Source organism: Quercus robur, chromosome 12 (assembly GCF_932294415.1).
Source record: "Quercus robur chromosome 12, dhQueRobu3.1, whole genome shotgun sequence".
NCBI lineage: Eukaryota > Viridiplantae > Streptophyta > Magnoliopsida > Fagales > Fagaceae > Quercus > Quercus robur.
In genome coordinates, this window is record NC_065545.1 from 8,291,544 (window position 1) to 8,315,283 (window position 23,740).

General features: G+C 34.5%; 2 protein-coding genes across 2 annotated transcripts; one reads left to right on the forward strand and one right to left on the reverse strand.

The window, feature by feature from the left end:
* The first annotated feature begins 9,423 nt into the window (after nucleotides 1-9,423).
* Nucleotides 9,424-14,448, forward strand: LOC126709089 (uncharacterized). Its single transcript, XM_050409177.1, has 4 exons — nucleotides 9,424-9,862; nucleotides 9,967-10,054; nucleotides 13,377-13,529; nucleotides 14,233-14,448. The coding sequence occupies exons 1-4, from the start codon at nucleotides 9,730-9,732 to the stop codon at nucleotides 14,264-14,266; spliced, it is 408 nt and encodes a 135-aa protein (XP_050265134.1). The 5' UTR covers nucleotides 9,424-9,729; the 3' UTR covers nucleotides 14,267-14,448.
* A 247-nt stretch (nucleotides 14,449-14,695) lies between these two features.
* LOC126709090 (WAT1-related protein At1g09380-like) lies at nucleotides 14,696-18,504 on the reverse strand. Its single transcript, XM_050409178.1, has 7 exons — nucleotides 18,293-18,504; nucleotides 16,909-16,971; nucleotides 16,601-16,717; nucleotides 16,250-16,505; nucleotides 15,824-15,982; nucleotides 15,295-15,446; nucleotides 14,696-15,102 (listed from the first exon to the last, which is right to left on the reverse strand). Exons 1-7 carry the CDS (start codon nucleotides 18,466-18,468, stop codon nucleotides 14,892-14,894), a joined length of 1,134 nt encoding a protein of 377 aa, XP_050265135.1. The 5' UTR covers nucleotides 18,469-18,504; the 3' UTR covers nucleotides 14,696-14,891.
* Nucleotides 18,505-23,740: the final 5,236 nt, after the last annotated feature.

Here is a 23,740-nt window from a genome sequence, read left to right on the forward strand (position 1 = left end):
CGTGACTGTGATGCAAACTCACTCGTCGTGTCAGTATTTTTAGCATTTTTTTAGGTGAGTGCTTAGCATCACTTTCTCTTTTTTACCGACGAATTTGTGTTCCCCTTTTATTTTGTTTTTTCTTCTTTTTCTTTTCCATTAGGGTGTACAAAAATTCACTCCGACCGCATGAGCACATCTAAACCGACCAAAATCAATCATTAAATGTGGTCATTACACTGCCAGCCATGGCGGAGGTGCAAAAATCATGGTGCAATTTGCTATTCTATTCGCGAAAAAGCGCACCATATCACATCTAATACTATATAATTATATTTTATATATTTAGTGTGCGTCTGGATATCGCTTATTTTGTTGAAAAATGAAAATAATAAAAAATAATAATAAAAAAGTTACTATAAAGGCACGGATTACTGTTCATTGGCCTAAATGCACTGTTCATGGGACATTAACAATGCAAGATGCGCTGAGCAAAAAAAAAAAAAAAAAAGTAAAAATGCAAACGTAGCAGACGTGAGACGTATCTAAATAGAGCTTTAATATATACAATTCAATAATTAAACAAATAAAAATTATTAAACCTTTTCAGCTATCACAACTAAAAGCATGTTGGGCTACTCTAAATTAGCCCCAAAATAGAGGCATTTGGCTTGACAACAAAAGTAAATATTCAAGCTCAGCTTCAACTTAAATCAATCTTACATACAATGTTCAAGCTTGAACTTTGCTTAATTCATTAGTCAAGTTGAACTCAAACTCAATATCAAGTTCTTAAACTCGAGATTCAATACAACGAACATTATCAAGTTCAGACTAAGCCTATTAGTGAGCTTGTTTTGTTTTGGACAAGTAGTTCCAACCCTTAATTAATTATCGGCTTGGATATGGGTTTATTTGTCGAGCACATTTCAAGCTCCTCACAAAGCCCACAACAAGTCTAGGCCGAACTTGTATTTTTATTAATCTTTGTTGCTTACAAGTTTGGGCTTGACTCATTTATTAAACAAACCAAAAACTAAGGCTTGGGATTGACTTGTTTATAATAAAAAAAATTTAAAAAAAAATTAATGAGTTTTGTATCAAGTCAAGTCAAGTTGTTTATGAACGGGCTTCATTCATTTACAATCTCGTGTATACACGCACAAGAGAGAAAGAGACTTTTAATGTCCACCTTCTTCTACTCTCCCAAGCATGCACTTCGCATTAGTTATAAAAAATAAAAAATAAATAAACAACTAATAAATGGGGACAAATGAGTATAACTAAATTTTAAAAGTAATAAAAAATGAGGCCACACATCATTTATCTAAAAACTCGCCCATTACCTCCATTTTGTGACTATAATTGTTTACAGTCATAGGCTGTTTTTTTTTTTTTTTTTCCCTGCATTAATTAATTATCTCTTTCTTTTGAGCACCCTATTACTTTTCTTTTGAGAAGAAAAAACACCTTATTACTTAGTTGGAAATACTTATTAAACACAAATTAAGCACATTAAGGAAAAAATGAGAAATTTAAAATTGCCCATTATATTATACTCCCACCAACAACACCACACACACTAGCAAAAAGGTCATTTTCTCAAAATTAGAAAATAATAATAATAAAAAAATAAAAGGATAAACAAATAATGACAAACATTTAATACTTAAACTATAAGTACTTCCAAATACAACTTCGTCTTTTTTTTTTTTTTAGAAATTTCCAATAACAACTTTAAAATATATTGCATTTTTTTTTAAGAAGGGCCAGTTATTGTTGTTACTCTTACTAGTTGCCTCATGCAATCGCTATGTGTGTGGTCTAATGCTTTTAGTTTTTTATAAGTGTTAGAAATATTGAATGATTGTATTGTATTTCTCAAGTAATAGAATATACATAAGTGCCTTTATATAGGAGGCAGAGTGTGCAGTACAAGTAAGTGTGCTATACAAGTAAACAAGGTGGGCCTAAAGCCCACATACCCTAATACACGTTAACAGCCCCCCTCAAACTCAAGGTGAATGTGAGACCAACTTGAGGTTGTCAACCAAAGTGCGAAGACGTCCCTTAGGATGTGACTTGGTGAAGATATCTGCAAGTTAATCTTTAGAAGAAACTGAGATCAGCTTGAGAGCACCATGGACAAGATGATAATGGATAAAATGACAATCGATCTCGATGTGTTTAGTCCGTTCATGGAAAATATCATTATGAGCAATATGAATGGCACTCTGATTGTCACAATAAAGAGGAGTAGCAGAGGATATGGATACACCTAAGTCTTTGAAAAGCCACCGTAGCCAAAGGAGCTCAGATGTGGTATCAACAAGGGCACGATATTCTGCTTCAGTACTGGAGCGGGCCACATGAGTTTGTTTCTTACTTCACCAAGAAATCAAAGAAGAACCAAGAAGAAAGCAATAACTAGTGGTGGACCTGCGATCAGTGGGATCTCCTACCCAATCAGCATCATAAAATGCACGGAGAATAAGAAGAAACTGAGTAGAGTAGAAAATACCATGGAAGAAAGTGTCCTTTAGGTATAAAAGAATGCACAGAACAGCAGCATAATGAGTCGATCGTGGAGCAGACAGATACTGATTCACCTGGTGAACAGTATAGGAAATGTCTGAACTAGTTAGTTGATGAACAGTGCCATAGGAATGCAAAACAGCTTGGAAAGCATATTGAGTGTACTCAAGAGTATTATCAAATCGAAAAATTTTGATACATTTGGAAAATTGAGTTTCAACCATTTTTGCAAAATTAGAATATACTTGCAATAACTCAGAACGATGTTTCATATTAAAAATTCAGCTATAGCGAGAGTAATCATCAACAAAGACAACAAAATATCGAGACCCACCAATACTAGAGACAGAGGAAGACCCCCAAACATCAGAATGAATAAGGTCAAAGATATCAGTGGATATTGATTCACTAGTATTGAAAGATAAAGCTGGTTGTTTTCCTAACTGACATGAAACACAATCAAAATTTTCTGTAGACACTGAACCTAACAAACCTCTAGAAGCCAATTGTTGTACTCGAGAAGAAGATGCGTGACCAAGTCGAGCATGCCAAAGTGCAAGGGAAGGAGTAGAAGAAATTGCAGCAGCTACAACAACAAAAACAGGAGCAACAAGTGGAAGACGAAGGTTGTCCACAGGAAACATACGCCCAACTCTGGGACCGGTCCCAAGCTTCTGTCCCGTCCTTGGATCATGCACAATACACCCAGAATAATCAAAGATAATGCGATAACCTAACTCAGCTAATTGTCTCACAGAAAATAAATTGTAAGAAAAGTCAGGAACATTAAAGACACCAGGAACCGAGAGATTGGAGGTCGAAACGGAACCTATATTATGACCAGACATAGTGGAACCATTTGCTGTGTGAATATTAAGAGGGTGTGGTGCAGGTTTAAGTTCAGAAAATAAAGACGAGTGAGGAGTCATGTGATTACAACAAGCAGAATCCATAAGCCAAGAGGAAGGAGACATACCAGATAAAGCTGAGAGAGAAAAGGAATAAGATGCATTACCAACCATACGAAAACTTCGTCAACTAACTTGTCTAAGTACCTCTCAGCAAAATGGTAGAGCCGAACGAAAATTTCGTCATATTCTTGACACTATTCATGCTCTTCTTCTCTCTGCCAAAGTTCTTGCTCTTTTTTGGTGTGAAGCTGCCCTTCATGCTGTTCATGCTATTAATCGCATTCTAAGTCCTGTTATTCAAAATCACACTCCATATGAGCGCCTTTTTGGGTCACTTCCAGACTATCACCACCTTCGCTCCTTCGGTTCTGTTTGTTTTGTTCTTCTTCAGCCACATGAGCATAACAAACTTGAGCCTCGGTCAAGACTTTGTTGTTTTCTTGGCTACGGCGAAACTCAAAAGGGGTATCGGTGTTATGATCCTGTCTCTCATCGTCTTCGTATCTCCCGCAATGTTGTCTTTTGGGAACATCGCTCATTTGTCAAGCTTTCTCACTTCTGTGCCTCCCTATCTTCCTCCTCTGTTTTAGATCTTTTTCCAGATGAGGCACATATTCCTTTTGTAACTGCTCCTGATCCTCCTGTAATTGCTCCTGATCCTCCTATAGACTTCTCTGTCCAACCACCAGATACCTTTGATCCCTTTCCTACTTCACCTTTTAATGAACAGGTGGAAGACGAGCACAGGTTGAAGACGCACAGGTTGAAGACGAGCTACCCAACCCTGAGTTTTGGTCCCCTGCTCCTGCTCCGCCTGAAGATCTTGCACAAGACATTCCACCTTGTCACTCAACTCGGGTAAGATTCATTCCTACACATTTATTTGATTATCATTGTTACACTGCCCTTACTATACTGCATGAGCCTCACACCTATCATGAGGCTTCCACTGACCCTTTGTGGCAGATTGCAATGAAAGAGGAACTTGATGCATTATCTAAAAACCATACTTGAGATTTGGTGACTTTCCCCCATAGGAAATCTATGATTGGTTGTAAGTGGATCTACAAGATTAAGACTTGCTCTGATGGGTCCATTGAGCGCTACAAAACTCGTCTTGTTGCAAAAGGTTTTACATAGGAGTATGGGATTGATTGTGAAAAGACCTTTGCTCCGGTTGCTCGTATCTCATCTATTCGAGCTCTCTTAGCTGTTGCTGCTGCCAGAAAATGGGACTTTTTTCAGATGGATGTCAAAAATGCATTCCTTAATGGGGATTTAAGTGAAGAAGTTTATATGCAACCTCCTCCTGGTCTCTCTGTTGAATCAAATAAGGTTTGTTACCTTCGGCGTGCTCTTTCTGGCCTTAAACAAGCTCTGATACCATGTTAGAAATACTGAATGATTGTATTGTATTTCTCAAGTAATAGAATATACATAAGTGCCTTTATATAGGAGACAGAGTGTGCAATACAAGTAAGTGTGCTATACAAGTAAACAAGGTGGGCCTAAAGCCCACATACCCTAATACACGTTAACAATAATATATATTTTTTTTAGAGAGTTTCAATTTATGATAAAGACACCAATCGTTTTTTGATGTATGCAGAGATTGAACCCCAGATCTCTTATTCAACCATCAGAGATTTTACCAATTAAATTAATCGGAACCCACTAATTTTTTTATAAGTTGTGATTGTTTTTAATGTTTAATTATTTATTTGTTAAAAACGCAAGTATTCTTATGTGGTTGAGTTTATTTTTGAGATATTTTGTGTTGTTTTAGAATTGAAATTGGGAATAAAATGAAAATATTTATTTTAGTTAGGTTTTGAAACACGTCAAATTACCATTTAAACATTTTATTTTGTCATGTTAAAAAAAAAAAAAACATTAGAACTAAAACATATTGGGTTTCCAATGAAATGCATATACTTTGGTTTTGAAACATGCAAATACTATTTTATCAATTTTAACTACTTCTAGTTTAGCAAGACTTTTTAACTTGTGAATACATCATTTAGCGTTCCAAACACTCATAAAGGTAGAAGCCCATAAAAGAAATTACTATAAAGTTTTTTTTTTTTTTTTTTTTTTTTTTTTGGGGTGTGGAGCAAAATTTAGTGTATTTTAGAATTAAAGAAGTTAGTTTCATACTAAATTAAACTGATAAATACATTTGGTTAGGTTAACTTGTACACTATAGTTTTTTTTTTTTTTTTTGGAGATAGTTGTACATGATAGTTTTAAAAATTATTTATCAAGCTACTTAGAGGCTAGAGACCAAATAATCTAGGTTTTGTTTAAGAGTTTAGAAATATAATTGAAAAAAATGACCATAAATGAATTAAAATGAATGAAATGTACTTAAGTAAGGGAAGGGAATGAAATAAAATGAATTGGAATTAAGTAACCTTGTTTGAATATTTTGAAATAAATGAATGGAAGGTAAGTAACCTTATTTTAGAGTAACATAGAGGGAAATGAATTGAATCATTTTATGGCAATATTATTATTAGATCCCTATTTTAAAATAATTGACTAAATATATAGGAGTATTTTAGGAGTTTAGTAAAAAATTCATTAAATTTAATTTCATACCCTCCAATTGCTCACAATTTTGGAGGGAATGAAAAATTGAGATTTGAGGGAATAGAGAGGAATGAGTCCCCCCAATCATTCAATTCCCTCTCACTTAAACTCCCAAATAAGAAAATGAATTTTTCATTATCTTCATTAAAACTCCAAAACAAGGGAATGAACTAATATTCTAAAATTATTTTTTTCCATTTTTTTCCACTTTATTCATTTCTCTCCTCCCAAACGAGGGGCTAGTATTTAACAACTGGCAATAGTAGCTTGTTAAAACTTGTGATAAGCTACTTATTATGACCTACTTAGGTGGTAACATAAATAATAATTTCTCATGTTGCCACACAACCTCATGAAACATGGGAAGATAAATAAATATATAAATTATAGATATTTAAAAGTTAAAACTACCGAATCCCAAAGCAATATTTAAATGCTTGTTATTATTGTAGTCTTCTTAGGTTTCACGGTTGGAACCTGTATGAGCATGATATAAAGGCCCAGTCCATTGTACAGGCATAATATAGAGGGCCAGTCCATTGCACCGACATGATATAGAGGCCCAGCCCATCAACCTCAATATTCCGAGAACCTTGAGCCCAGTAATAGGTAGTAGGACACATCGGTCCAGAAATCTGCTACATATTGGAGACACGACTGTTCGGCAACGATAATGTCTCGGGGGAAATTGCCTGTCAATAACTAATTGGCAACAGGTGTAAGTTTCAAGACTGTCACATATGTCTTGAGAAGTGGGCCCCATCTAGTCAGGAATATGTCCTAAAAGGGGTCCCACTTACCTAAAAAGTCTCTCCATCATCATAACAATCCCACTAATAGGAAGTCTATAAATAGGGGCCAAAGGAGTGAGAAAGGGGTTGAAAAAATTCAGGGCGAGAGACACACATGAGAGAACATTGTGAGGAACGACAAAAGAGGAGTAACTCACCATTAAGCCAAGGACTCCTTGGGGGATACACAAAAGGGGTAAGAGGATACGGGTTGGACAATAAACTCTTTCATTTGGGCCGCTAGATTGACCTCAAGAGGTCTTCCCATTGTAGGAATCTCATTACCCGCTTCATATAACTAAATTAAGGGTCTAACCAGTCACATTGGGGAAAAGGCTCGCACATAACCCAAATTAAGAAGAAAAAAAAAATTCAACATAACTTGGACTTTTATTTATTTTTATATAGAATCAAGTTAGTTTTAATTTGATTTAGATTCTAATTGCACTTCAACTTTAATATAATATATGATTCCATATTTAGAGAAAAACAAACCAAAGATTGCTACATTCGGTTAACGTAACTTATTAATAAACTCAAGTTTGTTTGGTAAGGAAACTAATCAAGCTTAAATGGCTAATCTAACACTTTCATAAGCTCAAGCTTAAGTTTAATTTTTGTTCAAAATAAAATAAAATAAACTTGTGGGGATAAAATTCATCAGTCAACAGCGAGCCTTGGTACTCGTGCGGAGCCCAGCCATAACAGGAAGTGAAGACACGGCCAGAGGACTCCCATCCCAGCCCAATCCTGTTGGGCCGGGTTTGTTTAAGGGGCGTCCGAGGAGGAGTGTCTCCTCGGACGAACCAAATGGGAGTCCAATTCACACCCTTTACATGGTGAGAAATCGTCCCAAATCAAAGGGAAATGCTAGACGTTCAGGGGGCAACCACAACTGCCGCATTAAATGCAAGGAAGCTACTTTTCCAGCCGCATTAATGTAGAAAGGACATGAAAACAGTATTATCTTGGCCAGTGCAACTCACAGAAAAGAAGGAGGATGTTTTATGGGATAGGCACTCAAGTAGAGGCCCAGATGGTTAACAAGTGTAGGGCCATTACCAATTGAAGGATGCTATATAAGAGAGGAAAATCCCCATGACTAGGGGAAGGGGAGAGACGGGAGAGAAGAGAGGAAAAAAAGAGAGAAAGAGAGAGAAGTTCTGTAAACAAAGCATAAGATTCAGTCCCATGAATTGTTATCCCAGGAAACTTAATGAAACGTCCCCACGTTCAAATGGTTGCATGACTTACTAACAATTAAGTTTACTCTATCAAGACCTAGTTCTACGACCTACTCTCTACAAATTCATTGTTGAGGGTCTTTTGGGCCAGAATCGCCTGCTTGCTGGGCCTGGACCCCAAACTCCGCCCTTACAAAACTAATTCAAAAATTGTAATAATCTCTAAAATAAAACATAAGGCTATTTTAGACAATCCTAATCTCAATTACATTTAGAGTTTTTTTTTTTAATGAATTATATTTAAAGGTTTATCTCCATCTATTAAGGATTTAGAAAGTTAGTTATGGTTTTTAAAAATGTAAAAAAAACCTCTAATCTAATTAAATAATCTGTATTCTTAAAAAAAAAAAAAAGGGTTAAAATTGTAATTCAACGAAAAAAAAAAAAAAAAACTATCAGTGAAACTTTTTTCTTAAAAATTAGCATACTCTTTATTTAAATATGAGAAATGATATGTCTACAACATTTTCACAATATTTTTACAACAAATTCTAAGTGGTAGGTTGTTACTGGTTGTTATTGTTAGGAGAAAAAAGTAATCTTAGTGTTAGGTTCAAATTTAAACCAATAACAATTAACCACCTATAATTTGTTGTGAAAATGTTGTAAAAATGTTGTAGACGATTGTGGATGTAGCATCTCTCTTTAAATATATCTCACACACATTTGATAAAATTTTTCCTAAAAAGTAGCAAACATTATACTAGCAATTTATTTCATTTTAAATTATAAATTTTAGGTTATATTTGGTAACAGTTTTTATTTTCTATTTTCAAAAACTTGTTTTTGGGAATATAAAGAAAAAACAATTTTCTTGTATTTTTGAAATCAAAAACATGTTTGATTAGTTGAAATTAAAAATATAATTTTTTCTGAAGAAAAAAAATAGAAAATAACAAAATATGTTGTTACTAAGATTTGAACTCTAATGCTAACTCATTAAATGAGACAAATTCATTAAATTAAATAGTTTTTTCACTGACTTTTAAAAATTATAAACTAAAAATAATCTTTTTTATGTTTTTAGTTTCCTTTACAAATTGAGTTTTGGGAATAGTTTTTGTTTTCTGTCCATTTTGGATTATCAAACAAGTTTTTTAGTCTCAAAAATAGAAAATTGTTTTTGGAAACAGAAAATAAAGAAAAAAAAAAAACAGTTACCAAACATACCTGTGGGAGGGTTTCTTGTCTCAGCCCCCAATTAGCAGGTATTGTTCGCTTTGGCTATGCCTCACGGTTTTGCTCAATCCCACATCGGGGAGAGACGCCTTCTACATGTGCCCTATAAGGCGTTGTCCGCTTTGGTGAGGCATCTTTTAATGTGAAAGGGTTTCTTGTCTTAGTTTCCAATTAGCAGGTATTGTTTGCTTTGACTATGCCTCACGGTTTTGCTTAACCTCACGTCGGGAGAAACGAGGCTAGTATTTATTTATTATTTTACGAGGACAAAAAAAAAAAAAAAAATATATATATATATATATATATATATAAAGTAAAGATAAAAAAGGAATACAGAGGAAAACAGAAATAACAGTAGAAAAGAAAGGATAGAATACTGGGAAGGAAGTGCAGCAAATTCTCAGTATTCATCACATTAGGCTTGGAAGTGGATCAGCTCAGCTCTTAAAAAGTAACAAACAAAATCCAACAATTCTTATCGCTCCAAAAGTCGCAGAAATGGATTTGTCGGAGCTGTGGGCAATATTCGGGCCAGGAGTGGCGGGCGCCGTATTCGGCGCCGGGTGGTGGTTCTGGGTGGACGCCGTCGTTTGCAGCTCCGTCTCGGTCTCCTTCGTCCACTACCTTCCTGGTGAGTCTCTTTTTTTTTTTTGTTTTTGGTTTCTGTGTAATTATATCGATTGTGTTAATTAGGGTTTGGTTTGATTCGATTGTTTGTTGTTGTTGGTTTCGTAGGATTTTTTGCTTCTTTTGCGGCTCTGATGTTCAATTGCGTTAGGAAAGAAGACATCGATTACTCTCCCTACGAAGAAGGCGAGTGGAGGTCTGTAATTTCTCTCTCTCTCTCTCTCTGTTTATTATTTGTTTATTTTTGGATTTTGTGATTTTTTTGCTCGAGAATTGTCATTGATATTTCAATCAGAGTTCAAATGGGTCATTGAATTTTGAAGTTCAATCTGAATGCTATATAATGATGTTAAACATCAAAATGAGAGCACCGATAAACAATGTTGTGGTACTATTGGGCAGAAATTTAAGATTTAATGTCTATAATAGATAATTGCACTAAGATTAATCATAAAGGAATGTAAAAATTGTTTTGGGTCTTTTAGAATTTTGGGGTTCGTTGACTCATTTTCTTTTTTGTTCATAAGTGTTCATCTTCATGAGCATGCGTAACCTGTTTCATTAATAAATTTGATGATTACTTATAATAATAATAAAAAGAATCTGGGGACTTGATGCAGTGGTCCATACCCATACTAGTTACATGCAATGAAAAAAATTATTGTAATTTAAAAGAAATTGGTATTGGTTTTTTAGAATATGTGTTCTTGAAGTAGTGGTGATGTGTAATGAAGATTTTGAATACGGGCAACAAATGTACTGCTGATTTTTCAAGGTAGTGTCTAGGTTTTACCGATTGATGGAAATTTAATTATATTGGTTGAATGCTAATCTAGAAATTCGAATGCTGAAGACAAAGACTCAATTGTGTGTGGTGAGAGTCAGCTAGACATTTTACTTGAGTGTGGATTAGTTTTTTTAAAGGGATTAGAAAGGTTAAAAGTAGGAGGAATAAGAGCAGGCTTAGGATATGGGTTGCTGAGGCATTTGTCCTTGGAAATTCGAAGGTGCGAGAGTGCAAACTCCATTCATTTCATAAAAATTGTCTCAATTGTTGGGCAACCAATCTCAAGTACAGAATTTAGGAGGGTTGTTGTTAGGCAGACAGTTGAAATTCAACAGTCACTCTTCATGAGAATATGGGGGTCATTTAGGGGACCTTAATTGTTAGGTCCGTCAGTGTGTGCATGCACACATATAAACACAGAACATCGTTATTTAGTACCTGGTTGTACATTATGTAATAAGATTTTGTAATTAGGAGTTAGGAGGGGGTGCGGGCTTTTAATGCATCTGGGGCTTTTATTTGTTGAATAGTTGCATATATTAGCTATAAGAATGCATACTAGCAAATGGTCCAGCTTATTCATATATTTTTTAGATTTTTTTTATTTTTATTATTTTTTATAATCAATTCTTTTGGAAAACTATATATCTTGTAGAGGTCAAAAAATTTCCAAATGATCTCATAAAAACGTTCTTGAGTATGTTCCCTTGTTGAAGTCTCGATTTTTTCATGTTCAAATGAAGTTGGAAAAGCTGAAAGAAATGAAGATAAATCCATACCTTATGATTCTTTCATGGTACCTAAGAATCATAACTTGTCCGATCAAGTGAATTATGCATATTGTTTTGGAAGTGCATAACCTCATCAATTACATGGAGAAATCAAGAAAGATGTTATTTTTTGATAAGTAAGATAAACACAAATAATGGGTTATGACCTTAGTACACTATAGGTATATAAAAAATGCTCTTAAGAATTATGAAGTTCTAGAAAATTAAAAAAATGTGTAGAGGAAAAATAGTTAGTGTTAGTGGTGTTTATTCACTTACAAATTTTATTGATGATATAAGAAATCAAATACAATTAATTACAATATAAGGTTTGAGAAATCCACAAACTGTACAAAGGAAATACAAGATACCCTGCCAATAACAATGTCATGTTCAAACAAAGAACACAAAAAAGCATACTTGATCTTGATATAGATTTCTTAACACCTTCAAAAATTCTATTATTCCGCCTTTCCAAATCTTGCAATGTGAACTTGCATTCCCAATGAGACTATTTTATGCTGACCAGACAACCCTTGCCAACAGGAGTTCAGCATGCTTTGAGCTTTTCATGATTGGGGCTCCTAGATTATTTGGCCTCCTTGAGATTTTCCTAGAATTTTATTTTTTTATTTTTAGATTTCTTGTTTTCTTTCTTGTCCTGTGTGTCCCTCTGTATACAGTTAGTGTACTTGGGCGGCACTTTTTTCTGTTTTTAGTAATGTTACTTATCAAAAAGAATAAGTTCCACTAGTAGTCTGGTTACTTGGGAGTGAGTCATTAAGGAAAGCCAATGAAGGAAAGTGAACGGAAAAAAAAACCTGATAGGCACTTCAGTTTGTTCTTAATGTGGGAAAAATACTGGCATTGATGTTAAAAAGATTTGTGATAAAACAAGATCAAGTTCATCATAGTGGGGAGTTGTGGGATCTTCTCTTACTGCAGTGTGAGTTTGCTTGTGAACTATGGGGCTATGTTTTCAGTCTCTTTGGAGAACACTGGGCTATGCTGTGTAGAGTGATGGATTTACAAGTTGGTTGGTAGAATTGGTTTGGGAAATGCTCATTTGGTGTGTGGAACTTCTCTCTGTTGTGTTTGATATGGCTTTTGTTGAGGGAGTGAAATTTTCATACTTTTGAAAATGTGGAAGCGTCGGAGATGTAATTGAAGCTCTTGTTTCTTAGAATACTTTGTGGGTGGTCCATGGTTGTGGGTCCCAATGACAGTGGTACCTTAACGGAATTTATGAATTCCATTTCTCTTTGCGTCTAATTCCTTTAATAGCAATTCTTTAAGCTATCTTGTGCTTTGTAATATTCCTGAGGTAGTTTTATTGCCATAAAACTTATCAAAAAAGTCCATTGTAGTTAAACACATGTCTATGCCTATTGTTTTATATAATTATTTCAATACATATTCGTAGTATGTATGGATATGTGAATAAACTTATAAGAATATATATCAGATGTTTATTTATGTACACTCATGTTACATAAGCATTAAATAAAACAAAAATGATGTGGGAATTATTTTGGGTTTAATCTTTCATGTGACTTTTGTCATTGGAGTATGATGGTTTAAAATTCTCTTCTTTTCGTTCCACATAAAGTTTTATTTATAAAAAAATTCTCTTCTTTTCTCCTGTCAGACCAAGCAATGACTGACTTAGGTAAATTAAGCAATGAGCCAGTGATCTGTATACTGTGATTTGACCTCTGATTGGTTGGGTGAAAGTGCAGACATCTTTAAGATTTTTATGCCTTAATCAGATGAAATTCAACCAAAATTATCTCCCTTAGTTTTTTTTTTAATAAATAATTTTGAAGCACTGATCTCTCCATTGTGGTGCGGGTATCTGTTCTATTGCATTATTCCTAGATTTATTTGACATGAGAAATTGCACCCTCTTCTTTTTTCTTTGAGTGGGTTGATGGCTGCTAATCCTTCCATTATTGCAACAGATTGAAGCTTTGGCTTTTCTTCGCATATGTTGTGTCCTTTGTATCTCTAGCGGCATCAGTGGGCCTATTAATACAAGATTCACTTGTAACAACTGGCCCTTCTGTGTGGACAGGAACTGCAGGTGTCTTGCAATGTGTGTTTGTGTTGATCAGGTAAAAAAAGGTCTTTCAGCTTAAGATTGATTTATTTGTGTACTTTGTCTCCTAGTTATAAATGTGAAGGCACAACTTCAAGAGCACATTACCATATCAGTACTGCCTTTTCAAGTATGTATTTTTAGGTGATGTATAAGTACTTTTTAGCCAAATTTTTTCCCTCCGCTTTTCCTAGTTTTGAGAGCATCTTTGGGAGTATTGTTTTGCCAATGAGTTCTAGTTCAAAGGACACTTCTTCCTTGAATAAGAAGAATGGGTGGAGGGTAAGGTTGTGGGTTCAAAACCCACCGGGTGCATGTGGAGCTTACCAAAGAATTTTTTGTTTTGAGAATGTTTTTTCAGTAATTAGGTTTGCTGGCTGGCTTTTTCTTCAATAGAATTAAATTTTAATCTTGTTAAAAAATTCCTTTTGGTTTAAATGACTTTGTTTTCACCCTAAATATCAGTCAACTTGCAACTCAACGCTGTGTCTGAGCACATTGATGATAACTCGTTTCTGAGCACACTCATGATAACTTAGAAGGGTTTTGCTGCCTTGTGGGTCTAAGATGATCATCTCTTTCTCTCTCTCTCTCACACACACACACATGTGCATGCACACTGCTTTCAGTTCTGAAGATATATTTATACATCACTGTAATGTTTAGAATGTTGTGCTACTGGCTAGTGTTTTCACTAACTCAAATTTTGTTTCTTGCAGTGGGCTGATTTATTGGACTTCTCACCCAGAGTAAACTAATGTGAATCATATGCTTTCCATTTGGTGCTTGAAATTACAAGTGGGGTAGCCATTTGTACATGTATCTTTTTACTTATTCAATCAATGAGATGGAAAATAGTTCACCTTATGTAAATGTGTGTTTTGGTAACAATCTTGAGCATCAAAGTAAACCCAAGGCAACTCTTGAATTTGTGATGACTGGTGTAGATTTTACTTTCCTTAACATTTTCATGCTGTTCTGTTGAAAATCTTTGGCCGTATGTTTGATTGTATAACATATTTATTGTGGAGTAACAAAACTACTCTGGAACGTTATTTTATAATTGTAATAAAACTGGATGGAGTATCCATAAGCTGTCTTTTTTGTGTTTTCCCTTTTTTGGCCAAACAAATCATCCTTACTATGAACCAGAAACATGAGCCAGCAAAGGCAACAACACCATTGAAAACTCAAAATCATTAGCACAAGCATGCATTTCACGGATTACAGAAATAACTTCTCAATTTAAGATTCATTGGAGTCCTCATGGAATGTGGAAGCCATTATTACCTTTACAGCAAAGTAAATAGAGAGTCACGAGTCGTGACAAGAAATGTTGTGCAACTGTTTCCTTTTCTTGAATAAATGCCGAACTGGATTAATTTTCTTGATGCTTCTCCTTTCTTGTTGTAACATAAAGATTGCCATCATCAGCAATCACCTGCAGTTCCAAGTCGTCCTTCTGGATCATGGCATCATCTCGCTTTGCTGCTTCTATCTCTTCAATAGCACTAATCCGTTTCATCTCCTTATTCTTCCCCCATAGAACAGCAAAGAGCCCCAGGACGATTAGAATAGACCCTAAAACACTGAATTAAACATATAGGTTTAGTAAAAAAAATATGCTGATTAAACTTGTCATAAACAACAGACTTGAAGCAACTTCTATGAATTCAAAATAATAATAACCAAGCAACAAGCTGAAATTAAAACTCAGATTCAAATGAATTCAAAATAATAACAAATTAGTAAGTAATTTTTTCTTTTCTTTTTATACGTACGTTCCAACATATAATTTCTCATGAAGCAGGGCCCAGCTGGAAATAGCCACGATAACAAGCAACAAGGGGCTGAACACCGAGACATAGAGAGGACCTTTCACCTGGATAGCCCAGGAAGTGATGACAAATGCTAGTGCAGAACAGAAAATCCCCTGAAATCAGCATGATTTTTAAATTAGGGCCTTAAACTATCTTGAATGTTCAAATAACTGATAATTTATAGGCTGTATGAAACATCATCTGGCTAACTAAAAAACTTTTTAGAACTCTCACAACTTAATTTGGTGTACAAACTCCTAATAGAAATGGCTGCTAGAAGTGTTTTGAAACATAAAAATAGAGAGCTCACTAGCTTAACGATATTTGACACCAATTATGGTGAGTGAAATTGTTAGCCTTGTCAACTCAGCTTTCTTTGGAGAGAATTTCCTAGGCCTGGAAATAAGCATTCATTGTCCCAAGAAAAATAAAAGAAAAGAAAGAAACACTAATACTGCAAATTATTGTTGGCAAATTGAGTGAAGCATACTGCATAGAGAGATGCAACAAGCCACATTGGATTGCTCAACGACCATGCAGAAATGTCGTGTTTGGCGAATAAGGCAATGATCCCACACTCAATGCTGGCCATGAAACACATCAATGTGGTGCTTGTATAAGGAGCTGGAAAAATCTTGTTCATTCTTGCCTGAAATTATAAAATGAATTAGTACAAGGAGTTATCAAGACCTGAAAATTTGCACTTGAACCATGCACGCAATGTGACACAAACCAATATAAAACTATTCTCACTTTATAAGTATGAATCTCAGTAATTGATTGAGCCATGGACCATATACCAAATATTTGAAGTAGAACTTGCCAAATGATCCAATAGTACAACCAAAAGAAAAACTTGGGTGATATTTGTTAGATCCATCTGAGCAGTTTATAGAATTATTGGAGCTAAACTTACTTGGATTATGAACCAAACTGACCAAGAGAGAGAACTAGCAATTATGAGCAAGGGGCCAATGATGGCGTTTCCATGGCTGCTAGAAGTGGAACTATTCTTTTCCATATTCTCAGCATATGTCCAGTGCATGCTAGGTACACTTATACCAATGGTGTGTCCATGGTAGAATGACAATAAAAGGGCTCCACCTACACATATAATTGTCCCTATTACCTTAGCTTGCCCTGGCTTGGTCTTAATTCCCACAGATTCTTGCCTACAAAAACATCAGCCAAAAACTTTCAATTCATACGAATTGGAAGAAAGAAACCAAGATTAATTTTCATGAACAAACAAAATTGAATAAACTACCTGAAAAGGACAGCCAGGATGAAAGTGAATGCTGGAAGTGTATTACTTAATGCACTACCAATTGTTGGGGTTGAGTGTTTTAAACCTACAAGGTAAAAGAGCATATTTCCAGTTCCCCTGCATTTTAAGTGTAATTTAGGACAACTTAATTTGTAAAAAGAAAACCAAAAGAGTAGAAGATAAAATGTACACATTAAAATGTTTGTGTTGGGCATGCAGACAAAAAAAGACTAGAAGATTTAATCTACCTATGCAAAGATTGAACAAATATTTCATCTCCTACATTTGGAATAGAATTGAAAACTCACCCTGTTAAGGAGCACAAAAATAACTGGAACAAAATAGGTATTGTTATCTTGGGTCTCGTCTTCCTGCAGGGAAATATGAAATGTCAATATATTGTTCTAAAGTTAATGATGAACAAGCATTTACTTATGCAGAAAGATATGAAATGTCCTGGCACTTGATTAGCCCATTAAAGAAAATGTTGACAAAGAGTACTTCTGCCTCTATAAACAAGCCTAGACTTGTGAACTGAATGCTAAATAGAAATGAGGAATCAAAAATTATGCAAGCTTCCCATGCAACATATAATATGAGAGAGAGAGAGAGAGAGAGAGTAAAGTGCTAAGATTTGTGGTCATGTAAAAGAGGAACTGCACCAATGAGAATTTAAAGAACTTTAGGAAAACCTGATGAGGATTGGTATGAGAAAAGGAGTTGAAAGCATTAGGTGAAACATATTAATCATACGTTTCTAATTTGCATAGCCAGGAAGGATCCTTCTTCCATGTGCTAATCATGTGGTACGCAAGGCAACCATGAGACTCACGCTAGCTATCTAGCTGGCCCTTAACACTAGCAAGAAGAAGTGACATGGTACATATATGGGTTGGCTTCAAGTGCATAACATTTGTCAAATATTACACTACTCAATAACTTTCTATTTCACTATTGAATTATTTTGTCTCTCTATAATTTATAGGCTTGTAGAATATCAAAATAATAACAAATCAATAACTATCTTATCTATGTATAAAATTTTAAGGGTTTTTTTTTTTTCTTTGAAATTTAAATTTATGTATTGAACATGAATTTATAAATAAAATAGTAAATTAAAATTAGTTCACATGAAATTTGGCATGCATGTTAACAACATAGAAAATATATAACTCAATAGTGTGATTTTCAAGATAGTGATCTAATAAAAAGTTTTTTAGTGATGTAATACTAAGCAAGAGTTACATCAGATGTAACTTACCTTTTATCTTTTTTGCGTAGCGCACTATGAAATCGTTTTTGTTTGTATGTTGTTAGAAGTTTCAATATCTTCAAGGAACTTTTAAAGATCTTTTCTTTTGAAATGCTCTCTCTTTCCACCAAGAAACTCTTTCTTTTTTTGGTAAGTTACTTAAGGAAAGCCCGAAAGAATGAAAAACTTGACTAGATATATACAACATATTGTTTTCTGCTCATTTCTGTTGTTTTCTTAGTCCAAACTCTAATTGATTTTTAATGAATACTGGTTTTCTGTCTAGAAAAAAAATTATATGTTACTTATCAAGCCCAATTCAAGAAATCAAAAAGAAATTCCTATTTGAAAAGTCTAAACCCCACCATACCAAACAAGCAAAATGTGACTAAAGTAAAGCTATGGTGAATAAATATTAACTCTTGAGTTTTTATAGTTACCACTCCATAAAATATGCAAAAGGAGCGATTGCTATGGTTGCAAAAACTAGCCGGTAAACGACGAGAATAAGAGGGTTCATGCCAGATTGCATGGCAAGCATTGATATGATGTTCAATCCTGCATAGCCCACTTGCAGTAGAGCAATGGCCAAGAAAGGCACAAGATCCCAAGCCATCGTTTCTTGTATACTATTTTTCAAAGCCTATAGAGCAATTTCTTAAAGAAAGAGAGAGAGAAAAAGAAAGAGAAAGAGAGAGAAAGAGAGTGAGAGATACGTAGATGTTAGAGAATAAGAAATGGGCAGGCCATGGGTGTGTGTATATATATATATATATATATATATAGAGGAAAGCTGGAAGATAATCTTGCATGGAAAAGATGGAAACCGTTGGAGAATGATTTCTTGCATTCTTGCAACACCAGAGCTTATCATTTGTGAACAAGTGGACGCCAAATACGTAGCAATGTAACATTGTAAGGCACTTTCAGTTTTGTCTTTAGGCTTTTGCCAACTTCGGTTACAATTTTACATTCACATGCTTCAAGCAATCAAATTCCTTTTCAGCCATGTCAGCATAAAGATAGAACAGGGTCCCACTTTGAATGATAGGTCCTGGGCCCACTGGCTTTTGATTACAAGCAATCATACTTTGTTGTTTAAACCTTTGATTTTACCAATTGGTGCAATGTGGTTAGGTGAGAAAAAAATTAAAATGGAAAAAAGAAAACCCATTGAACTTAGCTCTCTGTCTTTGGAGAAAGGATGGTCTCCTCTGCAACGAAATTAAACAGTGCATTGTGCATGGATGTTCAAAATTTTGAATTATACTGTGGATATTCTATAACATTGTCACATGTGCCCTGTTTCAAAAAGTAAAATTTGATGTTACTTCATATGACATATATATGTGTTTGCTACTTTGTTATGAAATTTGTTGAGGCATGAGTGATTGAAGTTAGCCACTCTTCAATTGGATCCTAATTTCAGTAAGGTGGTATCCAATTCATACAAGTTTATTGGTTGTTGATGCCATTAATATTACAATACTAATCTTTCAATGTTGGATTAATATGATTTTGATCCTAATTTTAGTAAGAAGGTATTCAACTCATACAAGTTTATTAGTTGTCGATGACTAATCTTCAAGATTGGATCATTATGAATTGACCTTTTAGCATTTTGTTCTATCAACCTTTCTATAAGGGTAGTACTAGCATGTAAAAATCGTTGGAATTTAAATGATAAATTGGGTGGAATAAGATCATTCCATTTCATAATAGATATTTTATTTTCTGGATTTAATAATTTATAGAGTGTCGTATATATCATTTAAAATCTGAAATGATGTGACACTAGATATATCTTTAAATTTGTAATATTTAATATAAAGTTCTAAACCATGAAATGTTATATATGTTATATCTGTTACATTTATTATGGTTTATTAATACCTCAATTCTTCCATCAACAGCCTATTGCCAAAGTTTAGGACTCTTGAAACCGTGTGGGATTTTTTTTACCTAAATGCTATAATCCTTTCGCACAATCCATCATTGCAATATCCAATCAAGACCCAAATTTATATTGACAATTTTTTTTTTAGAGAGTTTCAACCTATGGCATTCAAATCAATCTATTGTTGATTTTTGTTACTAGGTCACTAACCTATGTGAATAATTGCCTGCTACATATCTTCAACTAACTTGTTTAAAAGATGCAAAGCTAGTTGCAACTTATTGGGATCACCTTAAATTTATTCATTTCATGATGGCTATCCAAGAGGACTTTGAGCACACATGAGCCTATCTTTTGCATTGTACTCCTTTATTTCTAGAGGCTACAGTCAAACAACTCATCTTTGAAGAAAACCATTCCACTATACATATGCTATCTCCAAATGTTGTCATGACTACCCCTTCTCCCAATGCATCCAAATCTATCGAGGGACGCCTTATGTAAGTATCCCCTGGTGCCATGGTTACTTGGTTACTAAGCGTCATGAAGTGCAACTTAAGAACCAGTTCTAGCCTCCCTCTCACCAAGCTACTACTGTTAGTCCCTCTACACTCTTTGCTCCTGAGCCTCTTGCTAATAGTACATCAAAATCCCCTCCACTTATTGCAGCCTATGTCAAGGCACCAATTAACTAGGACCTAGTTTCTGTCCCCTTTTTCTACTACAATGTCTATCATTTCATATAAATCCCCTTGATTTATTGATTTTGCATGTTGCAATCATATGACTCCCGCTTCTTCCTTATTTCCACACAAGTAACTTAGTGAGATTAGTCTTAAGCTCCACTTTTTGCCTCAGCTACTTGAGATAGGTAGTAAAGTTGGACATATGTTCAAAATATTTCTTCTATATAGGTTTTTTTTTTTTTTTTTTTTTTTTTTTTTTTTTCACTTTTCTACCTTTACTGTTGTTGCTATTGTCCCCTTTGGGTCATTTGTATCTCTTAAAACATTAAACTCACTCTAATTTACCAGGTCTTTCATAAAATGGTTCAAACACAATTCTTCCATATCGTTAAAATTTTATATTTAGACAATGTCATGAAATACATCTGTTAAGGACTCTTTTTCAGCTCATATAGCATTACTTTATTGGTAGCCCATGCCACATCAACATATTATTGATTTTTTGATAAATCTCTTTAAAGCCCGAAATAGGCTCATATCTCATTCAACTACATGGATTGTGCTCACATGGCCCACAAGATCCTTACTTCAAGAGGCAGATTCATGGTCCACATTTTCTCTTCATCAATTGGGATCATAACCCCACGACATCATCAATATCAACGTATGAATTGGGCTCAAGCAATGAATCAAAGCTCACGGCCCATATTACCTCTCTTACACTCATGGCAAGCGGCTTCTTCAACAAAAGCCCATATTTACACAAAATGACATCAAAACCCAAGGTATGTCATCTCATCTTCGGCTTATGATCTAAGTTCATAAGTCTCTTTGGGGAAACTTTGGAAGTCGTGGTTTGGAGGGCCAAAAGGTATTTTCAGTAAAGCTCCAGCGGTTTAAAGTCGATAAAAGAAACATGTTGCTTGGCATGTCTTCTCCAATTCCCTGAACTTTGACAAGTCCGTGTGTAGTGAGTAATATATGGTAAGCATCTCTTATCACATAGCACTTAAAATGATAAAATTTCTCATTTCTCTTTTTCTAAAGCTTAATATTCATTATATTACAAATACTCAATATCTTCAGCCATCTAAATGCTGAACAAATAACTATTCATTCAACATCTAGCAGTTCCTATACAGATTTAGAAACTTCATTATATTATTCTATATAAATCTATATTGCTATTTTCAACTAAAATTCAACTCAAACACATGGCCTAATCTGATTGGCTATCTTTAATCTCCAAATACATAAAATATTCATGATATCTCCAATATCCAGTTGCTATCTGCCACAATCAGACCATATATTTCTTTGCCAGCTGCCAGAGCAGAGCATTAAATGCTCTTCTTGTTCACCAAGATTAAGTCACAACACAATGAGATCTTGACTAAATCTCTAAAGCTTCATTCACTTTCAATCAATCATCCTAATACTTACTAAAAACTTGTTGTAATAGAACCTTGGACCAAAAACACAAACACCCAAAAAAGGAAACATTTCTAGCAAAACTCCAGCAGTATGTTCAGTACTTGACACCTGGTTGGAAGTGACATCATTAGCCTTTTAATGCTCAAATCCCATCAGTCTAACATCTGACCTCATCTGCTTCTGCCCCAAGCAATAGCTGTCTTATGACAACTGTCTCATGATAGTTGTCACAGCTTTTCCTGACAACTAGGACAGCTTTTTCAGAACAGATGTAACAGTTGACCCAACAACCTTAACATTACAAATTTTTCCTTATTTGGCTAAAAACCAAAACCAACTAAAGTAACTATTTCTTTCTTGCTAAAATACTTTCATTTTCTGCTACTCTTTTCCCAGCAGCTCTTACCCAAAATAGCAAGAATACCTTAAAACTAAACATACCATTTTTGGCCAAATCTTAAGATGAATTATCTGAAAATTCATTGCTAATTGAGATAGATTTTGACTAATATTCTTTGCTAAAATACCCCATTAAACTCAGTTATAAATAGAACCCTTCATCAACACCTCAAAAGGACACACCAATAGAGAAGAACAACTCTCTCATAAACTTCTTTCTCCCTCTAATTATCTTCTTAAGCTCTTAATGAAGTTCTGAGCTTCTGAGTTTTTAGTTTCCAAATTAGTAACTAAACTCTTCAGCCCTTAGCTTATAACTACCCTTCATAAGCCCTCATTCATCCTCCAGCAGAAAATCTCAGCAGCATTACTAAACACACTACAACACTATTACTCCTCTTATACTCATTCTCTTACTCTCCATATTCAGAAAATACATCTATCTTATTGTTCCTATCTCCAAATACCTAAACACATCTCCATACTCTTCTCTTGCAAAATCTTTCCTCTTGGAAAGCAATCTCTACAACTTCTCCAACAGTTATAATCTCATATTTTTACTATCTTTAACCTTCATATCTCTCATACTTCCATATATCATACATATTACATATACTACATCCCACAAAATATTTATATCTTTTACTATCTCCACACTTCTCAAGAGATATCAAGCACTCATAATAAAATCCCTTCTTATAGAAGACATGAACTTCTATTACTAAAGTCTTTCTCCTAGAAGGCACCAAGATCTCATATCAAAGCATTTCTCCGAGAAGGCAATAATCTATCTTACATAAAGCCTTTCTCTTAGAAGGCACAAATACTTCATACAAAAGCCATTCTCATGGAAGTCAACACTATTCATAACTTCACAACAAGTAAAAGAGCATTATCAAGGGGGAAACTCATTTAAGTGCATGATAAGAGGGGCAAGTTTAACCAGCCTTTATACACAGCTGGACATACTCTCTCTCCCTCAAGTTGCACCCATTTTCCCCCTTCAATCTTGAAGTTATCATGGCAAACTGCCCTTCTATCGCTAGAGTCATTCTGTTGGAATCCTATCAGCTCACAGATACTACATAGTTGGAGCTATAGACCATATAAAGATAAGTGACTCTGCTTCCATATCTTTAAATTTACATCATTGAGTACATGATTACTTCATTTTTAAATACATATTACTTTATTCTAACTACTTTTACCACTATTAATCAAAACTTAAACTCATTTAAGTGCATGATAAAAGGAGCAAGCTTAACTAGCCTCTACATATAGCTAAACATATTTTCTCTCCCTTCAGTTGCACCCATTTTTCCCCTTCAATCTTGAAGTTATCATGGCAAACTGTCTCTCTATCGTTGGAGTCATTCTGCTAGAATCTTATCAACTCACTGATGTTATATAGCTGGATCTACAGACCATCAAAGATAAGTGACTCTACTTCCTTAACTTTAAATTTACATCAT